This window comes from Caretta caretta, chromosome 4 (assembly GCF_965140235.1).
Source record: "Caretta caretta isolate rCarCar2 chromosome 4, rCarCar1.hap1, whole genome shotgun sequence".
In the NCBI taxonomy this organism is placed as follows: domain Eukaryota; kingdom Metazoa; phylum Chordata; order Testudines; family Cheloniidae; genus Caretta; species Caretta caretta.
Window position 1 is genome coordinate 66,490,673 of NC_134209.1, and position 13,912 is coordinate 66,504,584.

At 41.1% G+C, this 13,912-nt stretch overlaps 1 protein-coding gene across 1 annotated transcript in view; it reads left to right on the top strand.

Moving 5' to 3' along the window:
• Positions 1 to 9,548: 9,548 nt before the first annotated feature.
• EDNRA (endothelin receptor type A) overlaps positions 9,549 to 13,912 on the top strand; it is a 39,663-nt gene continuing 35,299 nt past the window's right edge. Inside the window, exons 1-2 of the mRNA XM_048847485.2 lie at positions 9,549 to 9,783; positions 12,917 to 13,396. Of these exons, the coding sequence (XP_048703442.1) occupies positions 12,995 to 13,396 (402 nt within the window). The 5' untranslated portion in view covers positions 9,549 to 9,783; positions 12,917 to 12,994. The remainder of the gene's footprint in view (positions 9,784 to 12,916; positions 13,397 to 13,912) is intronic.

Consider the following 13,912-nt stretch of genomic DNA (forward strand, 5'->3'; position numbering starts at 1 on the left):
GATGTGTACTAAATGCATAACAAGCACATGTTCCTCTTAAAATGAGGAAAAGGCATGAAATCTATAGGTATTCATTTATTTTAATGATTCCAGTAAGGATAAATTAAATAAAATCTAAAAATCCCTCCCCCTCAAAATGGCCAATAGTACCAAAAATGCACATATCCAAACATGATACCTGGGGCTCCTGGGACAGGTAAGAGGGACTTTGATACCATACAGTCAACTCTTGGGGCAAAAAGGGGGTGGGACAAAATATAACAGGGGGCATAGAAACCTGTCAAAAATATACAAAGATTAAAAGTATAGAGATATTACTACTTATATTCTTTCCTAAAATCCCCTCCAGTCTCTGCAAACCATGGATCTTGGATGAAATATGTTTGGCAGGAGGGGACGTGATTTGACACGGTATATTCTTTGTGATGCTGAGACTCTCTGTTTATGACAGTTTTTTCCAATAAATGAAAAACTACTGTAACAATTTTCAAGTTTAAAGAGGAAAATAAACGTAACATTTTGTTTTATATGCCCAATGGTTTGATGCTGACAAACTATAACACAGAGCAGCACTTCCTACCTCTCCCAGACATTGTTTCCTGAGTTTATTCTTAGACTATAATATCAAACAAAATATGCAAAAATATTCCTGGGGGATGCAGAAAGGGTCAGAATTGAAGGCAGGAAAAGATTCAGGTTAGCGATTCTCTAAGCTGCATGCTAAACGGCCAGTGATCTCCTTTCTTATTACAGCTATTGTATCATTCTTCTCTAAAATCATTTCATTTATACACAAATAATGTAATCTATGGGTAACCAAGTTTAGCACAACTGTAATAAGGTATATTAAACTGGAGGAGCTTTACATCTTTCAGATAGAGCAGAGGTGAGCAAACTAGGGCCTGCGGGACCATACTGCCCAGCCCCTGAGCTCCTGGCCAGGGAGGCTCGCCCCTGGCCCCTCCCCTGCTGTCCCTCCTCCCCTACAGCCATGCCACTGTGCGGGCAGCGGGGCTGCGAGCTCCTGCCACTCTGAGCGGCGTGGTAAGGGGGCAGCTGCGGCGCGTGCACACGCCTGCGCAGCAGTGGAGGGGATGGGTAGGGAGTTCAGGGTGGCAGTCAGGGGACAGGGAGCAGTTGGATGGGGCGGAGGTTCTGGGGCGGTTGGGGATGGGGAACAGGGGGGGTTGGATGGGAATCCCGGGGGGCCTGTCAGGGGGCGAGGGTGTGGATAAGTCGGGGCAGTCAGGGGACAGGCAGAAGGGGGGTTGAATAGGGGGTGGGATCCTGGGGGGGGCAGTTTGGGGCAGGGGGGTCCTGGGAGGGGGCAGTCAGGGGACAAGGAGCAGGGGGCATTGGATAGGTCGGGGATTCTGAGGGGGGCAGTCAGGAGGTGGGAAGTGGGAGGGGGTGGATAGGGGGCAGGGGCCAGGCTGTTTGGGAGGCACAGCCTTCCCTACCTGGCCCTCCATACAGTTTCACAACCCAATGTGGCCCTTGGGCCAAAACATTTGCCCACCACTGAAATAGAGGGTGAAATCCACTTCACTCACAGAGAGCTGGAGAAGTCACATTCTATACAAGTGGAGTGCACAGAGATTTGGAAGGTAAAATTCACACGCCCCCAAATCAGGATCACTGGGTGAGGCTGTGTGATGGGGTGTATAAACTGTACAGCAACCAAGAGCCCAAGATCTCTTTTAGCCCCATTTTGTTACATCTCGAGGGTGAGACAGACTCAGGAGGGAGGAGTTTAAGGGAAGGAGTTCAGTGCTGTATGAAAAGTAGATCCAGGAAAGAGGTGGCCTGGACTTCTTTTTCTGTGGGAAAGGCCTGATGGAAGCCAGGTAGCCAGATATCTATAGGAAAGGGGTGGAGTTACCTCTTTGTGGGCCTTGAAACAGTGGCAAGATTCCAAGGAGGTAGCCATGTAGGTTGATGTTCTGCAGAAGAGTGGAGCAATGGGAAGAGTGTAAAATGGACTAAAAGCTCAAGACAAAGGGCACCAGAAGAAATGTTTTTGGGGTTTTTTTAAGATTTGATGAGGGACTCCATTACTCTGGAAGAAAAGTGAGGCTGAAGAGGAGCCCAGGAGGGACAGACGAGGTTGTGTAGGTTATCACTATTTGCCAGACACTATTTGTTTGGCACATAAATACCCCAAAAGGGGTGGAACTATAATGTGACTTGGCAGGAGGACCAAGTCACCACTGTACCAGACCACTGAAGTCTTGAGGAGGACAGCAAAGCAGTGTCTCTGAAATACTGTGTCACACCTTGGGGGGATGCTCTGGGATGGTGAGACCACAACAGGCTGCAACACAGCTCCAAAACCCATTCCACATCCTCAGCCCCTGACTAATATTCTCATCCATGGGCTGGAATAGTAGCTGCAGCTCTTCCAGAACCAGTTGTAGGAAGTGTTGGCTCTACTATGTCATGTAAACATGGATCCTCTATCCCTTCCTCACATTCCACCACAGCCTTTTGCCTAAGCCCATACAAGGTCATCATGGAGAGTCTTCAGTGGCACTACTCTGAACCTCTACCTAATTACGATGATCTAATATAAAAATGTCCTCCTTAGAATTATAAATCAAAGTTATTAGTGGCTGTAGTACTCTGGGAACGTGATGAAAGGAGGGAGAGAATAAACTGCACTTGGCACAGGAATAGAGGGTTTATTTGTGCTTATCATTTAGGTGGAGTAGGATTAATAAGTATGTCATTACAGGAACCATACTGTAAATAAAGCACTTACTGGGAAACAGTGACTTTCTGTGTATTTTATGAAAAGCAATCAGATTTTTACAAACTTCAATGAGTATGACATTAGATCAGTTAAAATATTTCATTCTTTGCATCTCTAATAATATACACGTTCCCTCACACATTATATTCCGTTACCTACAATGCTAGCCACAGATAAGGTTGGTTCCCAGAATGTATAATAATGGTTTTGTGAAGGGGTTCACTCATCTAGTGGTCACGCAGGGCATGGCAGGTCCTCTTCTCTCCTGGTACCCCAGTTCACACCTATTGAAGTCTGGGAGCCGAGTGGGCGCAAGCCCATCCACATCGGAAGGCCTCTCCCCCCGCCTAAGTAGGAGCTACTGGACCCAGGATTCAAATGAGGATGGTGGACAACTAATGAAGAAAAGGGTCAAGAGTCAGCGTTATAAGTAAAAAATCAGGGATCCAGAGTATGTCCTTTTTGACAGTTGCTCTGGTGCTGCGGAGATCTGGTCCTTCCATGACCCGGCCCCCTCTGATCAGGTCACGTGTTTCAGGTCTGCCCCTTTTGGGGTACACAAAGAGTTCAAGAACAGAGTAGCCTTCTGGGTTAATTGAGGGTGTCAGTGTCTTGTCCTTCAGGCTTCAGGACCTTCTCTCCCTTTGACTCATGGTATCAGGGGTCTGCTTCTGTTTTGGCACACCTTAAAGGATGGTAGGAGAACCGAGGCCAATCCTATCCACCGTGTTCCAATGCAGGACCCAGTGTAGGCAGCTACATCCTGCACTACCAAAGTGCTATACTGTTGCCTCCCTAGATCACACTTCCTACCAGTCCTCTCTTTTCCAATGGGTAAAGTAAACACATCAAATAAGTGGAAATCAAAGATAAATTCTCAGACCTTCTACAACTCCCAAGTCTCTTCTCTTTGGGTTTGGCCACACTACAGTCAGGCCTCAGGCTGCAGGAGCTCAGAAATGTAGGTCAGCTCACCTCCACAGTTTGCAGCCTTACTGAGCTGGCCTGCTCCCCTTTAAAGCTCCTCCTCCAAGCCATGCATGCTTTTGCAGGTGTGATGGGTTGGGGCTGTGGAGGCCCAGAGCAGCTGCTTAACCCCTTCCTTGGTGGTACGCGGTTTGTATACCCCATCACAGGTGTAGACTTTGAGGCAGTTGCCATGCTGGATATAGGAAAAGGTGGAGATCAGTGCCCAAAATGGGTTTATGTTACAGCAATTTCATATATAACGTATGAGTGAGGGTGGTTGATAATCACATTTAGGAACATGAATAAATGTATATCTAGATTATTTTCCTTCAAAAATAGAGGAAAATACTAAAGTCTATGCACCACAAAGTACTGCACTTAGGGTGCTGCAAATAGAGATTTCAATGGAGTTTTCAAATGCTTTTTGCTATTGATTATTCTTAAGAGGAATGTTAATGTCTTGAGTGCAGGTTATAGAATTTGGCTTATACACCATTATGTGTTCCTCAGAGATGCAGTTGTACGGGAGAGATAGAAGCTTACATGGGTTAGCCACCATCTTCTAATTGCTTCTTCTTCATTGTTCAGTTTATTCTTTAAATAACCTGGTCTAGGAAGTGTCTAACTCAACCTGCGGCCTGCAAGCCACTTGCGGCCCAATCAACACAGAGCTGCGGCCCAGGTGACATCCTGAGGGCAATATAGGTAGTATTGGATGTGGCCCAAAATGGTAAATAGGTTGAGAACTACTGGCTAACTTGTAGAGAAAGCTCAAGAAGGTAGATTAAATTTTATTCTGAGCTGTACAAAATTCTGTTAGTGTTATGCCATAGAAAATATCTCCAATGATTCACAGACCTTTGGCATCTCATCTTTTAAAGCTAGCATCATCTGGTCCTGGAGGAAAACCTGATAGCCCATACACCCAGGAAGCCACTGTGAGTTCTGGCACTACACCAAGGTACCCAATTATTTTTCTCCATATTTGCAGAATGGTCCCTCGGATAGGATTTTGTCTGATCTCCTGAGGGAGACTAGTATCTGTCATAAATCAAGTTGGAAAGAATAAGAGTAACAAGCTGTTTCAATGTTTTGCCCTGGAGGGCTGTTTCGAGTTTCTGTAAAATCCAACCTGTTCCAAACATCTTAAATTACAGTTGTCCAGATTGCAATGACAGGGAGGGTGTTAGTATCCTTGTATGTTTTCTTTATTTTGAACCTCAGCAAATGGATTTGGGGGCACTTTTCAAGCTATAAAAATTGTAGCATATTCATTTTATCTACTCCTTTTTTTATACCAACCAGGTAGCAGTACTAGAAAGATTTGTGGGTACTATAGTACCCAGGTAACATACATTTTAATCCAGTTAACTCATCCAAACATAGATAATGATAAATTATGCCACCTTTGAAGGGCAAGTTTATAAAAGGGGTTGCAGGTTTGGCATTATTAGTTTAGTTAAACTGGGTGAAAGTTGTGCCCCCTTGACACCTGAATTCCTCAGGGGACCATCAGCATAAGAAAGTACTTAGCATCTCATTGAAAGGTCAATCGCATTCAGCTCTCAAAACATAGTCCTTGTACGCCTTTAAGAATTATTTAAGGTATAGAATGAAAGCTTGTGTTTCACTGAAATATAATAGGATGTCTATCAGCACAGCCAATAATTATGTCATCATGAATATTATGATGCGCTGAATCTCTTAAAGCTATTGCAAGTGGTTCAGTGGAGAGAACTGACAGGAGAGGTGAGAGAACATTCCTGCACTGTGCCACTTTTTCAGGAGAAAGTCTCTAATCGGGATCTGTTCAAATAAAGGAATGCATACAGAGACTTACAGATAACAAAGGCCAAAATTTCTCTAGTACTAAAAGAATGTAGGCCCAAAGAACCCTACAGAATACCTTCTCAGCATCTATGGAAGATTGCATTTTGCTTAATGTTGTTTTACTTTGCAGGGTACCTTTCATAGGTAAGGCCTTCATTTTTGGTTTTTATTTAGTTTAAAATTAGCCATGTCTTGATTATAAAAAATAAAAAATGGATGAAAAACACTACAAAAAATCAACTCAGAGTTTCTGGGCAAATATCAGGGTCAATATTGGGGGATTGGAGAAAAGAAGAAAAGCAACAAACAGGGAAAAGAAAGATTACTTCTGACTCTGCTACCCATTCCAGAAGGAGAGATGGCAATTTGATAACCTGGGTTGCCCACGTCACCAAGTAGCTATCTCCCTTTCCGGGTGGGGGGGGGAAGGAGGGGAGGAAGGGAGGGATGGAGAGCTGGGTATGGGGAAATCTCCCTGGGCTCCCGTAGGGTCTGCCCAAGTTACCAAGCTGCCATCTCTCCTTGCAGCACAGGGAAGCTGGGTCTGGGGAGTTGTTTTTGCCATATGCCTGCATGTGTGTATCTTCCACTACATTTCCTCACTTTTCAGACAGCCTCACATTTACAATTAAACTAATTTATTAGCATAAACACATCTACCTACTGTAATCTATTCTATTTTCTTGATATAAGCAGTAATTTCATGTACTTGAGTACATGTATTCAAAATTCAAGTGAAAACTGGTGAAAAGCAAATAACTTTTGCTAACGTCGGGAATTTTCGGTAAAAACAAAAACTTAAGAGCCTTGTCCATAGGTAAACTAGCTGGTAATCGGCTGACTAATTATATGAAACTTCTAAATTAAACCAGATTTTATATACATTAAAACTAAATATACAACTCTGCTGAGGGTAAACTGTCACGATTAAAGACAGAACAAAGGTCCAGTCATTAAAGAACACAGAACCATTATTAACCATACATTAATATTGTCATACTGCACAGTTAACACTAGATAGGCTGACTGGGCAATAATAGAATTATGTCCTATGATAACAGCCCTCTCTCTCTTTTCTCTTTTTATATTTTTATTGTAATTTGTAGGAGAGAGCTTTACAAGTACTATGAATTTTTTTTATTTTGTTTAATATTCAATACATATAATTAAACATGGCATAATTTGGAGTGTGTTGTTTGAACCTTCCAAATTGATTGGATTAGTTATAAATCAGTAAGGTAAGATGTGGGCTTGAATGACAGCAGAAATTCAAGTTTACTCCTATTCAGCAAGTTAGTCATAAGGATCAATAAGCCATAGGAAAGGAACAGGATGTTGAGACTGTTTAGAGGTCTATGAGAAAGATATAAATGGTACTCCTTAATGAATGCATAGTCTGTTGATTATATGGAAAGTGCAGACTGCACTCAGTCTGGATCATCAATAATTGTCAATACAATTTTTGCACGAGATGATTCCTAATAAAAACATATCAGTGACTCTAAGTATGTACAATAAAACTAATAAATATGAATTATTTAAATACCTTTCATTTAAACAAACAATATTTCCAGTTTAATTACATAACGGCATTAATTTAATATAAAACATACCTTAAGATATGTTGAGTTAAGCTTTTCTGCTTGACTTTTCAAATTTCAGGCTTTTGAAGAGTTTCTAAACAAGGGATTATGTTTCTTTTAAGATAGTCAGTGTTCTTACTCATCAAGTAAGTGAGCTGGTTTTCTAGGAGATACATAAAAGTGCCTGTCATTTGGACTGATTCAGATGCCACAACTCTTTTTCCCACGGCTGTTAGCCGATTTTGAAATCTATCAATCTTTTCACTTAGTTGGTCTAAAAGAGTATTTTAGAGAAATTTCAGTTTCTGCAAATTTACTATCCAATACTCAGAGCAAGTGTAAATGAATTTCTCATATGACCTGGTTACCAAATCTCCACGTTCTGCAGACTGTGTGGCTCCACCATCTTGATCCATTCTTCCTAATCTGTTCCTAATCTTTTAGAACTGCAAATGTTGACATCAAATTGAGCAGGGCTGTCTTTTAGTGCTCAAAAAGGAGTTCACAAAAGTTTATAAAGCTATTCCTCTGATGTAACCACTTGGGAAGCCAAAATTAGCTCTTGAAATGAAGATCTTAAAATGCTTCAGCCAGGGGTCAAAGACAACACTGGTTAGCTTTCATGGCGTATCAGATCATCTCAGCCAGAGCTGGATGAAAACATGGGCACTACAGGCCTTTGCCTAGACCCAGGCTCTCGGAGTCATGTGATTACATCAAAATCTGAGTTCTCATTTTAAAAATATTTCCAGCTCTCGTGGTTTAAAAGAAAAGTTTGAAAACATAAACTAAAATGTAACTGATACTGTGACATCTGCATGAGTCTGCAGAGAGCCTGAAACAATAGCTCCAAGAGGAGTAAACTGCCCTATTAATTTAAATGGGGGTGTTAACTCCAAGACCTACTGCTCAGGTTGGGATGGGGAGGCACTATCAGCAACATCCCAGAAGAACATTCTGGGAAGGACCTTCCTACCTACACAATCAGGTGCACCTCAACTGCTGGGGTAAGGACCAGAGTATCAATTCCCACTTTGTCTGCCTCTCTACTGGAGAAAAGAGGACCTTTGCTGCTCCCAAAAAGACATGGGCCTCTCCTTCCATTCGTGGGGGTTGGAGAAAGGCCCTGACACCTCCGTTTTTCTGAGAGAGAAGTGGGCCCCTCTGCTCTTGCCATACCAACCACAGGTGGGGCCCGGACCAGATAGGGTATGTCTACAAAGCAAAGAAAAAACCATGGCTGGCCCATGCCAGCTTACTCAAGCTCGGGCTGCGGGGCTGTTTCATTTCTGTGTAGTCCGGGTTCGGGCTAGGGCTCAGACTCTATGACTCTGTGCAGTGGGAGAGTCCCAGAGCTCAGGTTCCAGCCCATGCCCAGAAGTCTATACAGCAATGAAACAGCCCCACAGCCCAAGCCCCATGAGCCCAAGTTGCCGGGAATGGGCCAGCCGTGGGGTTTTGTTTTTGTTGTTGTGTAGCCATATCCATAGAGCCCTGGGTTTTAGTGTGCTTGCATTCCTGGACTGCTTTAATACGACACTTATCCTAGCCCAAATTTTTTACTGTGCCGAAGGCCCTGTGACTGGAGACAGATGCCTTCAGTGAGATAATCATACTTTTCTCAGAGTGAAGAAGGTTCATGACCATAAGGTGGGGCTTCTCAAACTTTTGAGAGCATGGATTTCATTTGAATAGAGCGACTGTCTCATGGACACCTCCCCTCTCATCTGCAATTCCATGGACAGTACACCCTCCCATTCACAAATGCTTAACATCTCTGAGGCAACTACACCTACACAAGATATTGCTCACCTGGAAGAATAATACTAGGAAATATTAGGAAACACAGCAATATTAGGAAATATAATGTATTTTCACTGACTTTTTTAATGTTTAGCCGTTGGAAATCGGGAGGAGGAGATATAGCAACATGTGACCACCAAGCTATCCATGGACCACAGTTTGGAGAATTCTGCCTCTGGGCAATCTGACTTTCTGGATTCAGGTTTTTTAACACTTTACAAATCATATTTTAGTCACTCTCTTGTAAAAGTCTTTTAATCATAACAAATGGGAAATTACAAAGCAAAGGTTATGGAAATGTTCAAGAGCCAATGTTTTCCCACTGTGCTTATCTGTCTTATGCCTCCTATTTCGCTCTTTTGTCCAGTGTTTCAATGGACTGTCTGGACTTCTTTAACAGAAAGCTACTGTAGTGGATTTCTATGATCTATTGCTTAAATGAACCCAGCATATTAGGTTAACTCCATTTCAGGGAGGAAATGGTTAAACAACTCACTGTTCCCTTGTGCCCGGGAAGCAGCCTTTGTGTTTAACATTGGCAGGGTCTCAGTCTGGGCTGAAGGTTTGGAGGGGGGGGTTAAATGGGGGAGGGGACAGAAAGAGGGGAGTTCTGACATCTCTGTCTCTCTCTCTCTCTCTTGCTGATACAGTGGAGGTGGAGATTTCCAATCCCACCCAGTCACACTGAGAAAGGATTTGGTAAGGTTTCCCCAGAAGAAGCCACACTGAGGAAATTCTCAGCAGCAGCCTGAACTACACTTGGAGTGAGTTTGCAGTCTTCTATGCACGGAATTGGGGGCAGAAGCAGCTGTATGGTTCCTGGATGAGAGCCAAGGGAGCTTCATGGTATGGTTTTAGCACTTATCCTTAACAATTCAGAAAGGAATTGGGTGATGATGATAAAAGTGTGTGTTAGTTATCAGGAATCTTATTTTACCTTTACAATAAATATTTTTTTAAAAAGTTTAAAATGTATAGAGCATAACAGATACCCAGTACTGAAGGGGAGTTGTGGATGGTAATGCTTTGCCACTTGCATTTTGGAACTGATCTTTTGACAGTGCTAGAAGGGAGGGTGTTTTCTTTTGTGTGGGAAGAAGGGAAAAGGGCAGATATCCCACAACCAATTACACTTTGTTTAGTGAGATCTAACTAGGAGAAAATTATTTTTTTCAGTACTTTTTATTGTAATTGCTTTGAAACTTCTGTCCTAGTTAAGTTTATTAGATCCCATTTTAAACCTCATGTGTCTTTTGGCCTTTTTAATTTAATGAATTAAATGTTTACAAATCTCAATAGTGTTTAATCAATTAAACAATTCATTTCAAACTGCCCGGTTTGGTTTTGAAAATCTTGACATGGGGACTGTCCTGGCTTTACTCTCCCTAGCAGGATATTTGTTGTTGGGAAGTTAGGAGTTTTATTCTCAACGTCCCGTGCTGGTTGTAAGAAATTTTGTGTACCATTGTGTTAGTAAAAAGAAAAGGAGTACTAGTGGCACTTTAGAGACTAACCAATTTATTTGAGCATGAGCTTTCGTGCATCCGATGAAGTGAGCTGTAGTACTAAGTGTACTAAGGTGCCACACGTACTCCTTTTCTTTTTGCGAATACAGACTAACACGGCTGCAACTCTGAAACCTGTCATTGTGTTAGTGACACACTGACACCACATGCATATGGCCTGTAAATGCACAGAAATTCCTTAGCTATTCTCGATACTGAGATTATGTAAATACAATGGGCTATTATATTGTATTCTCACAGACAGTTAACACAAGTATTATTATATTGCATGCAGTGGGGTGCTTGTGCACTGCTATTACACACCATACAGGCACTCTGAAAATACGCACATAGTAGTGGAGGATTTGTCAGTGACTCCATATCTTGGAATATGTATATCATGAATCCATGTTCTTGGAATTAGTATATGGGAATTCTTTTCATTTTGATTTTGCTACCTCTTCAGGAAAGGTTTCTTCTTGGGGTCTTGGGTATTCTGTACATCATTCATCCTGTTGTTTGTATGACTACCATGTTGACATCACATTTATGTGGGATATAAGTAATATATCAAATTTGCACATAAAAAGTTCATAAACTGAGAAAGAGAAGGTTAGTGGCATGGTTTAAGCAAAGGACTAGGTATTAGAAAATCTGGATTCTATACCTGGCTGTATCACTGATTTACATTCTGAACAGGACAAGACGCTGCAATTCTCAGTGACTTAGTTTTCCCCATTTGTAAAATTGTTGTTGTAAAATTATTATGAAGTGCTTTAGAATCCTAAACTGAAAGCACTAAACCAGTGCAAAGTATTGCTAGTGGTCCTGAGACACTAGTCGAACAAGCATTTTTAAAATAAATATCTTAGACAGATACCAGTTAATTGGGTTTGTGATCATATACATAGACTAATATAGTGGGCCGGATTATGGTTTTAGCTACACCAATGAAGCAGGTCAGAATTTGTACCACTGAGGACAAACACAGGCATACTCTATGCAAAATACACGCATACATATATTAGGGATGTGTATGCTCCTGTTACACACTCAAGACTCTTTACATACCACCTACTGGAATGGAAGAGCATAGTAGGCAGTAGTACTAAATATTTGTATTATGATAGTGCCCAAATGCCTGGTGTCAGTGAACTCTCGTTGCTTTCTACTGTAAATTCTTCACTGTTATTCTGTTTAATAATCCTTTAGGGAAAAATAGGAGGGGAATCTCCACATATTCTGGAATTAATTAACTTAAAAGTACCTCTGCAACTCCTTCATTCAAGTTCTCCTAGTAATATTACGCAGCACTGGACTTTCAAATCTCCAGTTTGGCTCAACACTGCCCTTGACTTTATCCTAGTTCACACAGAGATGTCTTGTGATAGTTTGTCACACTGAGCTGAAGGGAAGGGAAAAAATCTTTGGGGCTTGAGAGTGAGCACTAAACTTCACAAAAGAGAATCCCAGAGTGGTTTCTATGACCTGAAGCATGATGCAGCATTACTAATATTGATGATAACCATCCTCCACTGCAGTAAATAGGCCACAGACTTTTCTGTTACTCAGGGTCACACTTGTGGTGGAAGAATGTCCTACTACTGATGTGCCCTTTAAAAGCAGCAGATTTCATGGGTTATTCCTTGGGATGTCATGCCAAGTATTTAGTATGCAATATCTATCATGTTTGCTTTTTTATACAATTATAATTAACTTATCTACCATTAACATCTGAACATGAGTTGCACTGGAATTCTGAAATATCCAGGATAAATTTCTACTAGCCTACTAGTATATGTAGCAGATTTAAAAGCATTAAGGGCCTGATCCAAAGCCTACTGAAGTCAATATGAGTCTCTCCATTTACTTCTGAGGGCTTTGGATCTGGCACTAAATGAACTACTTATTCATGAACTGGACTTGAAAATTATATATTCAGGGCTTTTAAATTTTAAAAGCCAGCTAATTATTATGGCAAAGAAAAATAGGTCTATAGCATGATTTTTGCAGTACACCAACAAATATTAAAACAAATAATAATAACAATACATTCTGGCCTTAAATAGAATTTATGAATTTAGGGTTGTGGCTTTGTTATTTAGCAGAACTCCAGCTATGGAAAAATTTAAATTTTCTTTTGATTAAAGTATCAGTAATGCTGCCAAGACACCCCATGCTGATTTACTCGACTGGGAAGCTTAAGTCTTGTGACAAAACTCTTATCCATCACTTGTTGTCTGGAATGCTTTATCCCTTATATAGACAAATACTCCTACACACTTTTGTGATATGGCAGGATTTCTTTAGCACTACCCCTCAGATGCCATGGGGATTTTCTGTCTCATTTTGTAATCTATTATTCAAGATAGCTTAACTAGTATAAAAAACAAGCTGAACAAGCACTTCTTTTGAAATGAGAAATAAGATAATTGTTAATCTGTGTTTTGTTTATGTTTTGTTTCTCCATATAGGTGAAGAAGTGAGAAGGATCACACTGAAATATTGAAAGAACTATTTCATTGAATGTACCTGCTATTCAAGATTTTAGGATGGAAACCTTTTGTTTAAGAGTCTCCTTGCTACTGCTTGTCACTGGATGTGTCCTCAGCGACAGTTCTGACAGATATTACACCAATCTGAGTGATTCTGGAAACTATTTGACCACGTACTCTGGAATAGAGCCCAGCTTACTCCTTACTACTAGCCGACCCATGGTACCCAACAAAACAAACTATTGCTCCCAACGGACTAAAATTGTTGACACTTTCAAATACGTTAACACAGTGATAGCTTGTATTATTTTCATCGTTGGATTGGTTGGGAATGCAACTTTGCTGAGGATCATTTACCAGAACAAGTGTATGAGGAATGGCCCCAATGCGCTGATAGCTAGCCTGGCACTAGGAGATCTTATCTATATTGTCATTGATATTCCTATCAATGTATATAAGGTAGGAAGCAGCAACGGGTACACTTTAACTGCTGTTCTTTAACAGGGTGACAACGTATCAGTGTGTTTGTTTCTAATTACTGCTTTTCTATTTATTAATTATAAAGGAAAGCGAAATTTAACTCAGTCTATGTTCAAAAGCAAATGTCAAGACATCATTTTTAGGTTTTGGATGGTGTCCTTCAGACAACTAGCTGAGGACAGAATTAAACAAATGAAGAGAGCAGCTTTTGAAAAGACGGCTGTTCTCTTTATGGATCAGATTGATAGCTACCATTTGGGGAACATATCCTAGTCTTCCTTTGTTTATACAGAAAATATTTCCTATGATTTACACAGTCTTTATGTGATGATTTATTAGCCCTTCCAGAATGTCAATAGAGTTGAGTGGTAGGGCTTGAATTTAACATTCAGTCATGGCAGAGGCTCAAATCAGTTTATGATTGTTAAGGCCACTTATACATCAGAATAGTGTTTAAGTACTGTTTGGCAGCTGGATTTGTCAAAATACATGAAG